The sequence below is a fragment of the Hemiscyllium ocellatum genome, chromosome 18, assembly GCF_020745735.1.
Source record: "Hemiscyllium ocellatum isolate sHemOce1 chromosome 18, sHemOce1.pat.X.cur, whole genome shotgun sequence".
Lineage (NCBI taxonomy): Eukaryota > Metazoa > Chordata > Chondrichthyes > Orectolobiformes > Hemiscylliidae > Hemiscyllium > Hemiscyllium ocellatum.
Window position 1 is genome coordinate 15186169 of NC_083418.1, and position 20073 is coordinate 15206241.

Consider the following 20073-nt stretch of genomic DNA (forward strand, 5'->3'; position numbering starts at 1 on the left):
GTCCCAGACAGTGTTCCAACTTGTAATTATGCACTTTGAGAAGGCCTACTGGGGATTTGTGGTCTGTTACTGTTATAAATTTACATCCATGAAGCTATTAGTGGCAATTTCTCACTCCAAAGATGACCGTCAAACCATACTTCTCTGTCTAGGCATATTTGCCTTTGCATTAGCCAAAGGCCAGGAAACAAGCAATATTGGGCATTCCTTTCTATTGGGCCATCTATGAGCCAATATTACCCTGATACTGCATAGGGAGGAATTGCATATCAGCAACAGATCTCACTTGGGATTGCAATGTACTATCACCTTAGATGATGATAGCTGCTTTTTCACTTTCCTGAAGGCTATGTTTTGGCGTCAACACCATTTCCAAGGCTGACCCTTTTCAATAGCAGATGTAAGGGTGCCAGGATGGAGGCCAGGTTATGTATGAACTTTCTGTAATAATTTATCAATCCAAGGAAAGACCTAAGCTTCAGTACAGACGTGGGAACCGAGGCACCTTTAATCACCCTTACTTTATTTTCCAACAGATGTAACCTGGTCCAGTCAATTCTGTTGTCCAAGTAAATCACATGGGGTGCCTGGAACACATTTTACCTTCTAAGGTGCATGCCTAGCTTGTCTAAGGATGATGTCCAATTCTCTAAGTGCTCCTCATTGGTCTTCCCTGTTATTAGTACATCATCCAGATAAATGATGACTGGGGGTAGACCTTGTAAAATATCCTTCATCGTCCACTGAAAAACAGTACAGGTTGATGATACCCAAATTGCAGTCTCAGATATTGCAGGATATTTCTGAGAATGCTCACCTTATCGCAATTGCAGTTATGCGTGGCTTATGTCCAGCACATGTGAGGAATTGGGTATTTATCCAGCTGCGAGCGGCAGTTTATCATTTGTTTAAAATTCCCACAAAGGAGAATCGAGCCATCAGGCTTCACAATTTGTAAAACTGGTGCAGCCAAACTGTTCTGATTTGATAATTCCTTTGTCTTCCAGCCTCCTGATTCCTGCTTCTGCTTTTGCACATGAGGCAAATGGTACAGGGTAGACCTTGCAGAATCATATGTTACAACATGATTCTACAAGGCCTACCTTTTGTCATTCATTCCTGATGAAGGGCTTTTGCCCAAAACGTCGATTTTCCTGCTCCTCGGATGCTGCCTGACCTGCTGTGCTTTTCCAGCACTACTCAAATCTTGACTCTGATCTCCAGCATCTGCAGTTCTCACTTTCACCCTGTTACAACACAGAGTAAACCCTACTGCTCAATTTAACCCAGCAACACAGAAATGATTTATCCCATGCAGTAATCTGTGAAAATTCGAGAGGACAAGAACTATTTAAAATTAACAACTTTATTTCTTAAGGCATAACAGAGAATAATTAACGAACAACTATTAACAACTTCTTCTCTAACCTATCTTTTACCTTCCCCTTCTACAATACTAGTTTGATAAAACCTCTGATTAAGATTTATAAAACAAAACTTCTTATCTCAAAACCAGGCAGCTTTCAGTTCTTCTCTGTATTCCGGTCTTTTCTTCTTTTTGGGGATTCTGCCACACAAGTTACTGATTGATAAAGATACCATTAAGAGAACTATTTTTCAAGCAGTCTTTACATGCTGGTAGCTTGGCAGTTCTCCTCTTAACTGTTCAAATTTCCTGGTCCTATACCCCGAAGCATCGGATTGTGTCATTGGCTTTTAAGATTGTCAATATACTCAATTCAAACTTGTTTGGAATTTGGTATTTTTGGAGTATAATTTAAACTGATTGGCCAAATTCAAATTTATTTTTGTCTCATAGCAACTCAGCAGTGCTTTCTGTTCTGAGCCAAATGTAAATTGTAAATTCTCCAGCACTCGGAGTGCTTGCCAAGTCCTTCACTCTCTTAAATGTACAGTACGCCTCTACACCTTCACAACACATGGAATTGCTTCCTGGTTAACATGCAAAATGGCCTTTTTCCTTTGATAGTTCCTGGACCTTCCTGAAATAATCTGGGTATTTAATTAAGACTTCACTCAGGCAGCCATTTTCTAATCAAAAAATGTTGAGCCAATCAAGGTGACTCTTTCTCAACAAATTTCACCCCATCAAGCTTGGGCCCAAGCCTTTTACAACAATTACTGGTAACTGAACCAGCTGTTTCTCATACGAGACTGGAACCGAAGTTGTACCCCTAATCTGTAAATGTTTCCTGGTTCATGTTCTCAGTCTAGCCAAGGGCTTACGTAAACTTAAGGATTGGAGTCCAGAGTGAATTTTGCTAAAGACAGGTTCTGCAATCGCTAATGCAGCTGCACTGCTATCAATCTCCATTAGAACCAGATGACTGTTCAACCAGATGTTTATTTTGATTCGATCTAATTTGGATTTCACTAAGCAATTTAACTGTTCCAAGCCAGATGTAGGTGAGTGTACCAGATACAACTACAATGGCTTGCCAGCCTGGATCCTCAAGAAAATATTAACTGTTTGCCCGAGGTTTGGCTTTGTTTTGGGGTTTTGCTTTGGGCTGACCAAGCACCTCTCTGTTCAGGATATGTCCTGACTGAAACTAAGGCTATGCAATTGCCTTAACTGAAGTGCTGTGCCTCAAACTCAGTTGTTCTGCTTGTTTGAGGTCCATTTGGTCTTCAGCTAGTAGGAGCTTTTAATCCCATATACAAAACAGTCTCTCAGCATCTCATTCAGGGTTAAACCAAAGTCACATGCCTCTGCTAGTCATCTTAACCTCGTCAAAAATCCCAACATGGATTCCCCTGGTTCTCATATTGCTGAGTAAAACTGATAGCATCTCAAATGAGAGGAGGCTTCAGTTTGTAATATTCCTAAACCAAACCAGTCAAATCCTGAAAGGTTTTAGTATCTGGTGCCTCAGGAAAAGTTGGGCTCCTAATAACCAAAAAAACTGTGTGTCCACAAGCTGTCAGAATTACTCAGAACTTTTCATCTGCCCCAATGTCATTTGCCTGGATAAAAAGCACATTCTTTCACATATTTAGCCCAGTCTTTGACGGCAGAATTGAATGAGTCAAGTTTCCCAACTAACAGCATGACGTTAGAAATTCCAATTCAGAGATGAATATAATATGATTACCTTTGCTATTTTATGTAGGAATAGTAAATAAACAGTATTTCCAACTTTGGAGAGGACAGTGCAAGAAGTTACAAAATCCAATGAAAGTATTAGGTGGAGTCGCAGATAGAAAGGATAGTGAAGAAGGCATTTGGTATGCTTTCCTTTATTGGTCAGAGTATTAAGACAGGAGTTGGGAGGTCATGTTGTGGCTGTACAAGCAAATTTCTTCAGGCATTCATTTTTTCTCTTGTCGCCATTGAAGTAACTCACAAAGGCTGGTATCCCGTCACCAAGTCACCCTTTGTCTACATGTGCATTTTTACTATGTTCTTGACTTCTGAATCTTGGGTAGAAATATTTTACACAATTTGCAAACATAGAACAGACTAGGTGGTTCCTTTCATAAATTAACATGCCTATTAATGCGCTGAGCTGACAAGTTCTAATTCCTAATCAACTTTGGAGTTTTAAAACTTCTGTTGGAATTTGTAAATTGTTTGAGTTGCAATCATTAAATGGACAGAAGGAATAAAACAATTTTCTCTTGCAGGGAGTCGAAGAAGTTGAGGTAATCATTAGTGATCTGAGGCTTCACATGCCTGAAAAATTAGTCCTATTTCTCCTTTCATAAAAGGTACCGGAGCTACTGAATATTCCCAGCAGCTTTGTTTGGAGGAGAATGTTGGGACCATTTGTTTGAGACCTGGAGATTTATTTTCTTTTTGGGTAACTGCATTTGTGCAAATCATTCTCATCTTAACCTCAATGGATTTTTAATTTATGCAATTCAACAACTATGCAATATCTTTTCTAAGTGTGAGGCTGACTAAACAACTACAATTCATTTGTTACATTCTGTTCTGTTTTAAACTATTATAATATTGCCCAGCCACAATGTCTCCATACCGACTTATGCTTGGCAGCACAACTTCCCAAACCACCAATAACTGTGAACCTCCAATAGACTTCCCTGTATGGCACATGCCCGAAACAGTATGGTGGAAGCAGCTATGGTTGGTATGTAATGTAGATAATTCTTCTGATCTCAGAAAGTAAGTCAACTGAGATGAGTGTAGACAATTTTGATACGTGCCCCACTGTGGACCTTGGGACTCATACAGTATGATTACCTTTGCTATTTTATACAGGAATAGTAAATAAACAGTATTTCCGACTTTGGAGAGGACAGTGGAAGAAGTTGCAAAATCCAATGAAAATATTAAGTGGAGTCACAGGTAGAAAGGATAGTGAAGAAGGCATTTGGTATGCTTTCCTTTTTTGCTCAGAGTATTAAGACAGGAGTTGGGAGGTCATGTTGTGGCTGTACAGGACATTGGTTAGGACGCTTTTGGAATATTGCGTGCAATTCTGGTCTCCTTCCTATCGGAGAGATGTTGTGAAACTTGAAAGGGTTCAGAAAAGATTTACAAGGATGTTGCCAGGGTTAGAAGATTTGAGCTATAGGGAGAGGTCGAATAGGCTGGGGCTGTTTTCCCTGGAGCGTTGGAGACTGAGGGGTGACCTTATAGAGGTTCATAAAATCATGAGGGGCATGGATAGAATAAATAGACAAAGACTTTTCCCTGGGATGAAGGAGTCCAGAACTCGCGGGTATAGGTTTAGGGTGAGAGGGGAAAGATATAAAAGAGACTAAGGGGCAAATCTTTTCACTCAGAGAGTGGTACATATATGGAATGACCTGCCAGAGGAAGTGGTGGAGGCAAGTACAATTGCAACACTTGAAAGGCATCTGGATGGGTATATGACTAGGAAGCGTTTGGAGGGATATGGGCTGGGTGCTGGCAGGTAGGACTAGATTGGCTTGGAATATCTGGATGGCAGGAACGAGTTGGACGGAAGGGTCTGTTTCGTGCTGTACATCTCTATAACTCTATGGATGGAGCTGATGGTATTTTAACAAACTTTCTTTTCCTAAATCCACTTAAAAAAAACTTTCTCAATTCTCACAAAGGTTACTTCAACATTACTTCAACAATTATTTCTTATTTTACACTATTGTCTTCAAGGTAGATAAATTTATCTATTCAGTACTCCAGTGGAGCAGCATGTTTGAGTTTCATTAATCTATTGGACAGTTAGTTTTCAGTTTGCTAATTTCATAACTTAGATGATAAACTTAACACCACTTTTGTAAAAAAGTTTAACAAAGTCAACCAAGTTTGCTCTGTACAGCATACCAAGTAAGATTAATTCATAAGAAAGGTCTGTGTTTCACTGATGTTCCAAACAGGAATTAAATGTAACGAAAGAGCAGTCCCCTAGCATACTAAGGTCACCACAGCTAAGAAGTTTGAAAAAATGTAATTAGATAAATTTAGTTTCCAACGGTAAACATAAATTACAGCAAGGTTCCCACATTTCTAAATCATTAAAAAGAATACCAAAGATTAAATGAGTTGAACTTAACACAACCTGAGAGGTAAATCAAGGGAACTATAATTCTTGGGATGACTAACATCAACAAATATCTTTCAAAGATATTCAGGATCTGCATGTTTCATATAGGACATGAGAAGCAGAAGATTATAATGTACTGATTGCTTATGAAAAGTAGATATAATGAAAAGAGTCATTGCATTATAACTGCCTGTTGGTGAGGAGGCAGTTGGAAAACAACTTGCATTCCACAGTGGAATATTTTCTCTCCGCAAAGTATTAATATAATTTCAGACTTTCTTCTTAAAATGAATATTTATTCATGTAATTACTTGAATGAATAATTTTTGTATTTAATATGTGGTTTTCACATACCTTTTGATTTCTAGGTGCCCTAATAATCCATTTGCATTTCACATTACTGGAATGAAAACCAGGATAATTTGGTGAGGTGAAACTGCCAGCATTTCTCGTGAATAGTTTTCCACAGTTCTCTTAATTTAAAAAAGAACAAAAATCATTTATACGGCATCTTTCATGACCACAGAATATTCAAAAGCACCTACAGTAAATTAAATACTTTTAAAGTTTAACCATTGTTGAAAGTAGAGAAACATGACAGTTAGCTTATCCTTAGCTGACATGTTATCAAAAAACAGCTGAAGGCACTGGATACTATGATTACTATGGGCCCTGACAACATTTAACCATAGTACAAAAGACGTAGGCTCCAGATCTAGCTACATCCCTAGCCAAACTGTTCCAGTACAGCTACAACACTGGCACCTACACTGTAAGGTAGGTGCCAGTGTTGTGGCACTGTAAGTGGAAAATTTCCAGATATGTGTTCTGCACAAAAAGCAGAACAAAACCAACCAGGCCAATTAATACCCTATCATTTTACTCTTATCGTAACTAAAATGATAGGTGGGGCCATCATCACTACTATTAAGTAATCCTTGCTCAAAAACAACCTGCTCACTGACGCCCAGTTTGCATTCAGCCAGGGCCACCCAGCTCCTGAGCTGATTACATCCTTGGTTCAAACATGGACAAAAGAGCTAAATTCCAGAGGTAAGGTGAGAGTGACAGCCTTAATACTAAGGTCATGTCTGACCAAGTGTGGCATCAAGGATCCCTACAAAAATTGTAGCAAAATTCTGGCTGAGTCAATATTTATTCCCTAACTGCCCTTGAGAAACTGGTGGTGAGCTGCCTTCTTTAACACTGTAGCTCATGACAGTGTAGGTAGATCAACAATGCCACTAAGGAGAAAATTCAAAAGTTTCTCCCAGGGACGCTGAAGAAACGATGATATATTTCCAAGTCAGGATGGTGAGTGGCAATAAGGGGAAATTGCAGATGCAGTGTTCCAATGTATCTGGTGCCCTTGATCTTCTGGATGATAATGGTTGCGGATTTGGAAGGTGATGTCTAAGGAATCTTAGTGAATTTTGAAAATGTATCTTGTAGGTGCTATACACTGCTGCTACTTAGCATTGGTGAAGTGGGGAGTCAATATTTGTTGATGGGGTACTAATCAAGTGGGCTCCTTTGTCCTGAATGGTGTGAAGCTTCTTGGATATTGGTGGAGCTGAACCCATTCCGGCAAATGGAGAATATTCCATCATATTTTTTATTTGTGACTTGCAGATGGTAGATAGGTTCTGGGGAGTCAGGAGGTGAGTTACTTGCTGTAGGATTCCTAGTCTCTGGTCTGATCTTGTAGCCACTGAGTTTATATAGCTAGTCTAGTTCAGTTTCTGGTTGGTGATAATCCCAGTGATGTTGATGGGGGATTCAGGGATGACAACACGACTGAATAAGGGTAATGGTTAGATTCTCTCTTGTTGAAGATTGCCATTGCCTGGCAAGTGTGTAGTCCAAATGTTAAATGCCATTTTTCAGCTCAACCTGGGTATTGTTCAGATCTTGCTACTTTTGGACAGAGGCTGCTTCAGTAACAGAGAAGTAACAAATGATGCTGAACATTGAGCAATCATTGGTGAACGTCACCACTTGTGCCAGAGGGAAAATCATTAATGAAACAGCTGAAGATGGATGGGCCGAGGACATTACGATGGGGAACTCCTGCAGAGATGTCCTGCAGATGTACAACAACCACAACCATCTTCCAACTTGCCAGGTATAATTCTAATCAGCAGTGAGCTGTCCCCCTGAATACCATTGGCTCCAGTTTTGCTAGGGCTCCTTGGTGCCACACTCAGTCAAATGCAGCTTTAACATTAAGGGCTATCACTCTCATCTCACCTCTGGAATTCAGCACTTAACAGGGCATCACTAAGCAGGCTATTGGTGAGCAGGTGCTGCTTGATAGGAGTGTTGACGACACATTCCCTCATGAGTCGATTGATGGGCAGTAATTGGCCAGAATTAATTTTTCATGCTTTTTATGTGGAGGACAAACCTGAGCAATTTTCCACCTTACTGGGTAGGTGCCAATGTTGTAGCTGTACTACATATGGACTTTAGATGTTAAATGCAAGATATCTTTTACTTTTATATAGGTTTCCCTCTAATCAGGCAGCCCAACTGACAGCCTTTCTGCATATTGGGTGGAAAAACATCCATTAAATGGACACATCAGAGCAAGTCAACAGAGAGAGAGAGAGATCATAGTTAGGGATAGGATGAGATCAAGGGGTCATTGGTTAGTAGACAGTCATTGTTGACTGTAACAGACCTGTCAATAACACATAAAGGCTAAAATCAAGAAGCTTCTGGTTAGCTATTGTGAAACATTTGAGATGCTGACAAGTTCAAGATGAATTGTTACTCTAGCCTGAATTCAGTCTTTTTTGGGGAACATTAACTTTGTCCAGAAACTTTTAAGTCCTTAAAATCTAGAAAACTCAATTTCAACTTCCTACCAATGAGATTTATCTGTAACATGAGCAAGAAACTACCTGGAGTTCTGATGGGAATTTGTTTGAATTAGGTGAGTTTTAAGAGTTCAAAGTTTGTGCGAAGATTTGTAGCTCGGGTGCTTGTTGTAGTGGTTCTGTTCGCCGAGCTGGAAGTTTTTGTTACAAACGTTTCGTCCCCTGGCTAGGAGACATCATCAGTGTCATCAGAGACACCAACACCTACCAAATGAAGGATTCTGACCCCACACCACAACTCACCAATAGAATAAATAACACACTAAGGAATCTACAAAAAAACGGACAGATAATCAAAGCAGACCTACGAAGAATGAAACCGGGAAGCAACAACACCCCCAGATTCTATGGACTACCCAAAGTACACAAACCAGACATCCCACTCATACCCATAGTATCACTACCAGGGACACCAGCATACAAACTGGCCAAAGAACTACAACAGAAACTGAAACACCTGGTCAGCGGATCCAAACACTCCATACAATCAACACAGGAATTCTTGGACGCCATCAGGAATACACACATAGACAAAGAAGAAACCATGATCTCATTCGATGTGACGGCACTGTTCACTTCGATTGACAAAACCCTAGCCAGAGAAACAATAGCCAACCTACTGGACATACAGAACAGAAAACAGGAGGCTGAACCTATCAACAAAGACGGCATACTTATACTACTGGACTTGTGCCTCACTACACACTTTACATTCAACAATCAGATATACGAACAAATCAACGGAACACCCATGGGATCACCAATCTCGGGACTCATAGCAGAGGCAGTTATGCAAAGGTTAGAACAAACAGCCCTACCACAAATTCAACCCAAACTCTGGGTCAGATATGTCGATGACACGTTCGTAATCATCAAAAACACGGAAATAGAAAAAACACACCGGATCATCAACGCCACACTCACAGGAATCCGATTCACAAGAGAAGTAGAAAAGGATAGCCAACTCCCATTCCTAGACGTGATAGTACAGAGAACACCGAACAGAGAATTCACCACAAGGGTACACAGGAAAACAACACACACAGACCAAGTCCTAAACTATGAAAGTAACCACCCCAACACACACAAACGAAGCTGCATCAGGACACTATTCAAAAGAGCTACAACACACTGCAGTACACCAGAACTGTGAAAAGAGGAAGAGGAACACCTATACAAGGTATTCGCCAAAAACGGATACCCGCGCAACTTTATCAACAGATGCCTAAGAGATAGACCACGGAACGAGGACATGCCACAACCAAAAGGACTAGCCACACTACCATACATCAGGAGCGTTTCAGAACTGACAGCCAGACTACTGCGACCCTTAGGACTCATAACGGCACACAAACCAACAGCCACGCTCAGACAACAACTTACTGGAACAAAGGAGCCAATATCCAACATGAGCAAAACTAATGTAGTTTATAAAATACCATGCAAGGACTGCACAAAACACTATATAGGACAAACAGGAAGACAGCTAACAATCCGCATACATGAACATCAACTAGCCACGAAACAACACGACCAGCTATCCCTAGTAGCCACACACTCAGACAACAAGCAACATGAATTCGACTGGGAAAACACTACTATCATAGGGCAAGCCAGACAGAACAGCCAGGGAATTCCTAGAGGCATGGCATTCATCCACAAACTCCATCAACAAACACATCGACCTGGACCCAATATACCAACCACTACAGCGGACAGCTGAAACTGACACCCGGAAGCGGCAAGGACAGACCACTATAAATACTGGAAGAAACATCAAAGAAGCGCTTCGCAGGAGGCTCCAGAGCACTGATGATGTCTCCTAGCCAGGGGACGAAACGTTTGCAACAAAAACTTCCAGCTCGGCGAACAGAACCACTACGAGTTTTATGAGTGGACAGTGTAAACATTAAGGTGCATTAGTTCGCTTTTGGTTTTAAAAAAAGGTATTGTTTTTGCAAGAGGAGATTGCCTAATATTTTTTGTTTACTGAAGTGCTGGTTGAAGGTAGCCATACAAAGCAGTTTCTCCGAGAGCTAGAATCATAGAATCCCATAGTACATTCAGCCCATCAAGTCAGCACCAACCATCTGAACAGCATCCCATCTTAAGCCTGGCTAATGCATCTAGCACACACATCCCACTCTGGGGCAATTTAGCTAGCCAATACCCTTAACCTGCATAGCTTTAGACAGTGGAAGGAAACTGGGAGCACTCAGCAAAAACCCAAGCAGACACAAGAAGAATGTGCAAACTCCACATGACAGTGACCAAGATTGGAATCGCTGTGCCATTCAAAAAAAGATAATTAAGAAATGTTAGGAAATAGATTTCCTCAGTGTAAGGAAATTATGTTGAAAGTTCCAGACCTGGAGTGTGATTAGAACCCAAAGATGTTATTCAAATTTGAGCAAGTCGAAAACAGAAGCTGCTGAAGAAACTCAACAGGTTTGGCAGCATTTGTGGGAAGAAAGGAGAGTTAATTTTTCTGTTCTGAAGAAGAATCACTGGACTCAAAACATTAATTGTTTTCTTCCCATGTTTGCTGCCAGACATGCTGAGTTCCTCCAGCAATTTGCGTTTTTGTTTCAGATTTCCAGCATCTGCAATTATTTGTTTTATTTATTTGAGAAAGTCTAAGCTTATTTGTGTGACTATTAAATGAAGAGTCTGGCAAAACTTTGTTAAGGTTATGTATTAAAAGAAAAAGTCAAGATAAATCCAAGGTATGACACAGAAGTAAACTTTCTCTGGTGTTTGAATACTGTAAAGTGACAATGTTGGGATAGATGTATTTGTATTTTTACTGTGTGTTTTGAAACCTTTCAAATTGTGATTTCGAGGTGCCGGTGTTGGACTGGGGTGTACAATGTTAAAAATCACACAACACCAGCTTATACTCCAGATTTAATTGGAAGCACACTAATTTTCGGAGCGCCTCTCCTTCATCAGGTGATAGTGGAGGACATAATTGTAAGGCACAGAATTTATAGCAAGAATTTACAGTGTGATGTAACTGAAATTGTACATTGAAAATTACCCTGATTGTCTTTTGAGTCTTTCATCTGTTCGAGTACTATGATAGTTTTACTTTTTTCATGTGTAAATCACAAAACCTTTTTTAAAAAATTGCATTCTCAGGTTAGCTATAACAATTGATGTTAGCTGGACAATATGTTGAAGGTGTTAGCCCCGTGTTCTCTGTCTATGCCATGATGTTTAGATTGATTCTAATCTAAAAAGTGAGATAACAGAGTTTTACATGAGTTTATGCAGTTTTTGAGCTCAGAGTTCTACATGAATTCATGCAGTTTTTGAGCAAAGTACAATGTAACTCTGCAAGTCCAAATTCACCCCACAAAATATATGTGTGCATGTGAGTCTTTGTGTCTGTCTGGGTTGGGGGGTTGGCTGTGAGAGAGAGTGTACATGTGTGTGTAGTGAGTGTAGAGTGTCTTAAGTCTGTGAGGGGGTGCATGTGTGAGTGTGGGAGTGTGTGTGTGTATAGGGTGGGGAGTTGTGAGTGTTTGTGAGAGATAGTGCATATGTGGGTGCATGAGTGTAGAGTGGTCTAAGTCTCTGAGAGGATGCCTGTGTGAGTGTGTGTGTGTGTGTGTGTGTAGGTGTAGGAGTGTCTGTGTGAGTGTATAGTGCAATGGTGGTCACCTGTAATGTGATATGAACCCAAGGCTGAAAATGTGTTGCTGGTTAAAGCGCAGCAGGTCAGGCAGCATCCAAGGAACAGGAAATTGCTAGACACACTTTCCTCATTCCTGATGAAGGGCTTTTGCCCGAAACGTCGAATTTCCTGTTCCTTGGATGCTGCCTGACCTGCTGCGCTTTAACCAGCAACACATTTTCAGCTCTGATCTCCAGCATCTGCAGACCTCACTTTTTACTATGAACCCAAGGTCCCGGTTGAGGCCCTCCCTATGGGTACCAAACTTAGCTATCAGCCTCTGCTCGGCCACTTTTCACTGCTGCCTGTCCTGAAGTCCGCTTTGGAGGATGGTCACCCGAAGATCCGAGGTGGAATGTTCTGGACCATTGAAGGGAGGGAACACTCCTGTCTGTTGATTGTTGTGCGGTGCCCATTCATCCATTGTCATAGTCTTTGCTCGGTTTCCCCAATATACCATGCCTCAGGGCATCCTTGACTGCAACGTATAAGATAGACCAACGTTGGCTGAGTCACATAAGTACCTGCCACGTACAAGATGGGAGGTGTCCCCACATGTAATGGTGGTCTCCATGTCCACACTCTGACACGTCTTGCAGTGCCTACCGTGACAGGGTTGTGAAGTTGTCTTGAAAGCCGGGCAGCTTGCTATAAACAATGATTTGTTTGAGGTTTGGCAGTTGTTTAAATGCAAGCAGTGGAGGTATGGGGAAGGTCTTGGCAAGGTGATAACATGTTGCAGGTCACGAAGAATATGGCGTAGTTTTTCAGTTCCTGGGAAGTACTGAACAACGATGGGTACCCTATCGGTTGCAGCATGTGTCTGTCTCCTGAGGAGGTCATTACGGTTCCTTGCTGTGGCACATCGGTACTGGCGCTCAATGAGGGCATCCTTGAGTACTTCCAGGTGTGCGTCATGTTCCTCCTCATCTGAGCCGATCCAGTGTACGCATAGGGCTTGTCCATAGGGAATGGCTGTTTTAATATGTTTTGTTTTGGGTGGAAGCTGGAGAAGTGTAGCATTGTGAGGTTGTCTGTGGGTTTGTGGTAGAGTGTGGTGCTGAGGTGTCCATCCTTGATGGAGATGCATGTGTCTAAGAATGAGACAGATAGCTGAGCCTAGTCCATGGTGAGTTTAATGGTGGGATGAAACTTGTTGATGTCACTGTGTAGTTTTACCAGTGACACCTCGCCATGGGTCCAGAGGAAGAAAATGTCATCAATGTAGCTGGTGTACAATGTTGGTTGGAGATCCTGCGTGGAGAAGAAGTCTTGTTCAAATGTGTGCATAAAGATGTTGGCATGTTGGCAAATTTGGTCCCCATGGCTGTTCCACATCTCAAAACATCACCTGTTCACAACGCAATGCCATCCAGACTCTCAAAACCAATCACAACATTGTCACCAAACCAGCAGATAAAGGAGGAGCCATTGTTATTCAGAATAGAACAGATTACTGCAAGGAAGTGTACCGACAACTGAACAACCAGGAACACTACAGGCAACTACCAGCTGATCCGACCAAAGAACACAACCGTGAATTAAACACATTGATCAGGACCAAATTTGCACCCCAATAGGCCAACATCTTTATGGACAGGTTTGAACAACATTAGCCACTCTCCATTCATCTGGCACCTCACCCAAAGTTATATAAATATTTCCTCATGGAGCACTACAATTTTCTCCCTAACTTCCTCAAAGTCTGGGATATAGCTTTTTTAATGCCATTTTATTCTTTTTTTCTTTTGTGTAATAAACTTCTGTTTATTGTTAAAACCATGTGTGCAGCATTGTGTGTTTGAGTTGCAGTGAAAAAATATTCATTAAAAAAATTATCCACCAAGTTAGATTCAGTTTGACATCTTAGTTTTCCAACAATAAGAACAGCTGAATTCATAATGCTGCTAAGGCATCTACTACAGTGGCTCAGTGGTTAGCACTATTACCTCACAGCGTTAAGGAATTGGTTTCATTTCCAGCCTCAGGTGACTGCCTGTATAGAGTTTACACATTCCCCCTGTGTCCACATGGGTTTTCTCTGTGTGCTGTAGTTTCCTCCACTGTTCAAAGATGTGCAGATTAGGTGGCCATGGTAAATTTCCCATAGAATTGAATGATGTGCAGGCTAGTTAGATTACCAACACAAAATGTGAAGTTATACGTACAGAGTAGAGAGATGTGTCTGCTGGGATGCCCTTTAGAGGGTTGATATGGGCCAAATGACCTGTTAGTAAACTGGAGAGACTCTATGAGATGTAATCCAAATGTAATCATTTTGTTAAATAAATTATGGTTTGCCACTGCTTTCTGTCTTTGGTCACTAAAACTGTGGATTTCCAATTTTGGAGCACTGATGCATGAATGATTTCACAACTATTATCACAGTGGTGTGTCTTTCATTTCATTTTGTTTGATTGACAGTTACAAATAGTTGTAGACTCTTTGAAATGTGACTATGAATTCTAAAGCTTGTTTCATTAGATTAGATTCCCTACAGTGTGGAAACAAGCTCTTCAGCCCAACAAGTCCAAACCGACCCTCCGAAGAGTAACCCACCCAGACCCATTTCCTGCTGACTAATGCGCTTAACACTATGGGCAATTTAGCATGGCCAATTCACCTGACCTGCACATCTTTGGACCGTGGGAGGAAACTGGAGCACCCGGAGGAAACCCACGCAGACACGGGGAGAATGTGCAAACTCCACGTAGACAGTCGCCTGAGGCTGGAATCGAACCCGGGTCCCTGGTGCTGTGAGGCAGCAGTGCTAACCACTGAGCCACCGTGCTGCCCCATAAAGTAAATAGCAGAGGGTTTGTATGCTTGAATGAAATCTTTATTGTCATAAAACTTTGAAATTTATTTAGTTGCAGGGATAAAATGTAGGAAATGATTTTTTTATGAACCCGTTTTTAATCAATTCTGTTCCAAAAATGAGTCATTGGACTTGAATCATTTAACTTTGCCTCTTTCTCCAAAGATGCTTCCAGACCTGCTGAATTTCTCCAGTACTTTGTTTTTATTTTGACTTTGCTTGCTTGAAATCTACTTGATATTTTCTGAGATACTTTTTGTCAATGTCGCTGTAGTGATTGGAACATGGAGGACTTTGTTGACTATGAGGTCCTTGAATGGGGTTGTTAACCTGGGCCAATCAGGAGGCATTGGCTGACCAATAGTAACAGGAGATAATATAACCAGGAGATTAGAATCTCCTCAGTTGAGAGAGAAAAAATATTAATGGGGATTTAGAATCTCATCAGTTCAGGGAACTGTCTCCAAGCTGGAATACTGGCCTCTGTGTATTATTTCAGTCTAATGCACATGATTAAGAAGTGTTTTGTGCTTAAAAACTCAGATTTTGAGGATTTAACTATCTACCTGGCTGACATTTTTATAGGTTTGTAGGAACAGCAGTTATTTTCAAAACATGATTTGTGATTATTTGTTTTTCTGAGCAGCTCCTGATGTCACGTTTGGTTTAATTGTTTCTGTACATATAAATGGATATGGATGGACCATGAGCTATCATGAATTAGCAAGGTGGGTATGGGGTTAATGAGAATACTGGGGAGTCGGGGGTTGGCATGGAGTACATGAAAGATAGTGTGCATAAGACCTTTAAAACTTATCTTTCAAAAGGGTCCTAAATCTGTAAATGCTCTGAGGGGCCATGTAATATACAACATGGAGAAATGGCCTGACTCCACAAAAGTTGTTGGGACCAGGAAATGTCCACTCCTACAGTAGTATGGCCAAGTCAGGAGTAGAGAGGGTGCAATTTCCCACAAATATGCATCCAATTACCTCCTGAAATCATTTACCACTTCCATTTCCACCATTCAGGTAAGCAGTGAGCACCAGATCATTAGTACTCATTTGATTATCATAATCTCTTTGCATTGCTTTACCAAAATTTTAAAGGTTTGCCCTCTGGTCTTTGAGCTATGGGATCAGCCTTACTTTATCTAAAATTGTCATAATGTTCAACATTTCTATCAAATCTGCCCTCAATCTCTTTTGTTTCAAGGAGAACAAGCCTACTTCTCCAATGAGCTGGTGGTAAAATTTCTCATTTCTTGAACCACTAATGTGAAGTTCATTTGCACCCTTTCTTGAATATACTTAATCTTGGTTTTAAATAAAGTTAAAAATCACACAACACCAGGTTATAGTCTAATTGTTTTATTTGGACTATAACCTGGTGTTGTATGATTGTTAAATTTGACCACCCCAGCCCAACATCGGCACCTCCACATCTTGGTTTCGAATGAATACTTTGCATCCATCTCCACAAATGAGGGGCAGGATGATGCACATATTGTAATTAAGGAGGTTGTGTGAAATATTGGTTTTAGTATCTTTGATGGTGGCTAAGTCATCAGGCTCATTTGAAATGCATACTGAGAATGCTAAATGAAGTAAGGGGGGAATTAATGGAGGCATGAAATATCACTTTTCAATCTCTAGGCTAGTGTGTGTGTGTTGCTTGAAAAGTGAAGCACTCCTAACATTGCACTATTGTTTAAAAAGGATGAAAAATGGATATATGAATAGGTAGGGTTTAAAGGGATATGGGCCAAGTGCTGGCAAATGGGACTAGATTAGGTTGGGATATCTGGTTGGCATGGACAAGTATGCTGTACATCTCCATGACTCTAAAAGACAAAGTAATTGTGAGCCAGCTAGTCTGACCTTGGGTGTAATAAATTTAATTAAACAGATTTCGAGGGACAGTATAAATCATCACTGAGAAAGGGACAGACTCATCAAGGTCAGTAGGAATGGATATGTTCAGAGATGATCAAAGCTGATTAAATTGTTTGATTTTTTTCTTATCAACCAAGAGTTCAGCCAATGAGAATAGTATGTTCAAGGCATAGTACTCTATATAGATTTTGGCAAGGCTTTTGACAAGGTTCTAGAGAACTTAGCAGAGACTTGCCAAGGTTCCATGTGGTACACTGGTCAAAAATGTAAGCTTGCATGTGATTCAAGGACAAGTGGACCCATAATTGGCCATTGGTATAATATAAAAGACAATATTCAAAAGGTGTTTTTGTGACTAGAACAGAATTTCTCGCAGAGTTATGCAGATATCTATATTAAATCGTTTGATTTTCATGGTATATCTCAATCACTTGAAATTAAATGTGAAAGGCATGATTAACAAGTTTGCAAATTGCAATGGTTGATGGTATGCTGTTTGGAACAGAGGAGATGGATTTAGTCAAGAGACAAAAAATTACGAGTGGCTAGGAAGGAATTTTAAACAATAGTGCTATAATTTCCATTAGCTTTGTAATAAAGGGGCATAGATTTATAATAATGTTGTTGTGGTTCTGTTCGCCGAGCTGGGAATTTGTGTTGCAGATGTTTCATCCCCTGTCTAGGTGACATCCTCAGTACCTGGGACCCTCCTGTGAAGCGCTTCTGTGTTGTTTCCTCCGGCACTTATAGTGGTTTGGGAGAAGATTTGTAGCTCTGGTGCTCATTGTTGTGGTTCTGGTCGCCGAACTGGGAATTTGTGTTGCAGACATTTTGTCCCCAGAAGCGCTTCACAGGAGGCTCCCAAGCACTGAGGATGTCACCTAGACAGGGATCGAAACGTCTGTAACACAAATTCCCAGCTCGGCGAATAGAACCACAACAACGAGCACCCAAGCTACAAATCTTCTCACAAACCTTGAATTTATAATAATTGACAGGATTGGTGTTGAGGAGATTTGTTTTCCTGCCAGAGAGTGGTGGGTGCTTGGAAAAGTGGGAGAGACAGAAAACCTAATTTTATTTATAAAAAAGGGTAAGGACAAAAAGTGCAATAATTTACTGGAGTTAAGCACTACAAAGTGAGATCAGTTTGGAAACATTTTTTGGCTGGCAAAAGTCCAAATAATCTACTACTGTGAGATACAATTTGTATTTCTATTCCAAACTTATAGAGTCACAGGGTTGTACAGAACGGAAACAGACCCTTCGGTCCAATGCATCCATGTTGACTAAACATCCCAATCTGACATAGTCCCATTTGCCAGCATTTGGCCCAAATCACTCTAAACCCTGCATGTTCATATCCCCAAATGTTATAATTGTACCAGCCTCCATCACTTCCTCTGGCAGCTCATTCCATACACACACCACCCTCCACATGAAAACATTGCCCCTTGGATATATAATAACTTGGACATATAATATCAGCTATAATAGAAGCCCAGAAAGCTGTGCTACAATCAACCACTAGAATTGTCTCAGGAGCCTCAGATATTAGTTTAACCAGAAAATAAAGTTGATTGTACTATCAATGAATAATAAATAGAGTCAAAAATGCTGAGTTACAGACATATATATATATTTTTAAAATTATTTTAAATTAAATTTTAAAAATTTTAAAAAGTATTGGGCAATATTTACATTTATTGTTCAAGATTTGATATAACTGAGTGACTTGATATGCCAGTTCAAAGGTTATTTAAAAGTAAGTCAGTGTGGCACCAGATTCATGTTCAGACAAGGACAGGTAACAATAGGTGACAAACTATCAGTTTCATGGTTACTCTCATCAAACTTTTATAATTTCAACTGAATTCAAATTTCCAAGCTACCATTGAGACATTTGTATTCTTGCTCTCTGAAGTAGTCCAGACTTCTGGAAAAACTATTCAATATAATCACTATATTATTGTGTACTTACAAAATACTAAAGTGATACACCATTGGAAACAATTATTTTCTGGTTCAAAGTCTTCAGAAATCAACAAGTATTAAAGGACATTATTTAACGAAAAATAAATTTATATTGTTATACTTACTGCAATTATACAATCTGTTTATCTTTATAACATCTAGTTCAGAAAGCCCTCTTATTTGTCCAATAAGTACCGTTCGATTTGGTTTGGGAAGAATAGTAGGTAAACCATAACCTTTTGAAAAAACATACCTGTTTAGAAAGATGAAAGATATATAATTGCTTTTTTAAATGAAATGTTGCTGCTTTCCTATGTTAAGTGTTAGAAAACAAAAACAGTATGAGAAATACAACTTTGCTCATTTGCATTTAAGAACTGATTATCAGTCATGCCTGCTCCCTCTCACCAATCATCAATAAAGAAAAAGTATAAATAAATCAAATGTGAAACGAAAATATGCTAGTCAACTGATCATGAGATACCACTATCTCTTTAAGTCGCTTGATCTCTCGCAAAAGCATCTCTCTAATCATAAGTAGCATGAAGTCCGCAACAGAGTGTTTCTTCTACAAAATACTTAATTTGTGAATATGGATTGATCTCTTCCTTAGTATTTATTAGTTAAATGGTAATGTTGTGGCAATGTCACTGGGCTAGTAATACATAACCCCAGGTTAATGTTATGGGGATGCAGGTTTGAATCTCACCATGACATATGGTGAAATTTGAATCCAATGAAAAAGCTATTATAATGGTAACAACTGTCAATTGCTGTGAAAAACTCATCTGGTTCACTAATGTCCCTTAGTGAAGGAAATCTGACCTCCTTTCCTGTTCTGGCCACATTTGACTCCAGACCTACACTTGATTCATGACACATCCAGACTCTGAAATGTAGTCTGAATAATTAGGGATGGGCAGGAAATACTGGTTTAGTCAGCAATGTCCAAATCCCATGATAAGTTAGGGTTAAAGTTAATTTTTATAATGTTAGAAATTCATAATCAAACTATCTTCTCGTGGTAACTGCGTAGTTAATATAAAGAGTTTCTACTAGTCTGCAGGGCCTCCCTCAGAATTTTGGCATTTTTGGCTGGTATAAATTTGTTTTCTAACAAATGGAGTCTGGATCGACAAAATACTGTTTCTACAAAGGACTTGACTCAGTAATTTGGTGAGCTGGGACAATTGATTTGATGTAATTTATTCTAGTCACATGTACCTCAGTGCAGTGAAAAGCTTTGTTTTTCAAGTAGTACAGGCAGTTCATAGCAAACAAGAACATACAGATCGCAGGGTACTTGGGC

General features: G+C 40.0%; 1 protein-coding gene across 1 annotated transcript in view; it reads right to left on the reverse strand.

The window, feature by feature from the left end:
• Positions 1-18851: 18851 nt before the first annotated feature.
• LOC132824531 (hatching enzyme 1.2-like) overlaps positions 18852-20073 on the reverse strand; it is a 55342-nt gene continuing 54120 nt past the window's right edge. Inside the window, exon 5 of the mRNA XM_060839165.1 lies at positions 18852-19017. Coding sequence (XP_060695148.1) covers positions 18852-19017 — 166 coding nt within the window. The remainder of the gene's footprint in view (positions 19018-20073) is intronic.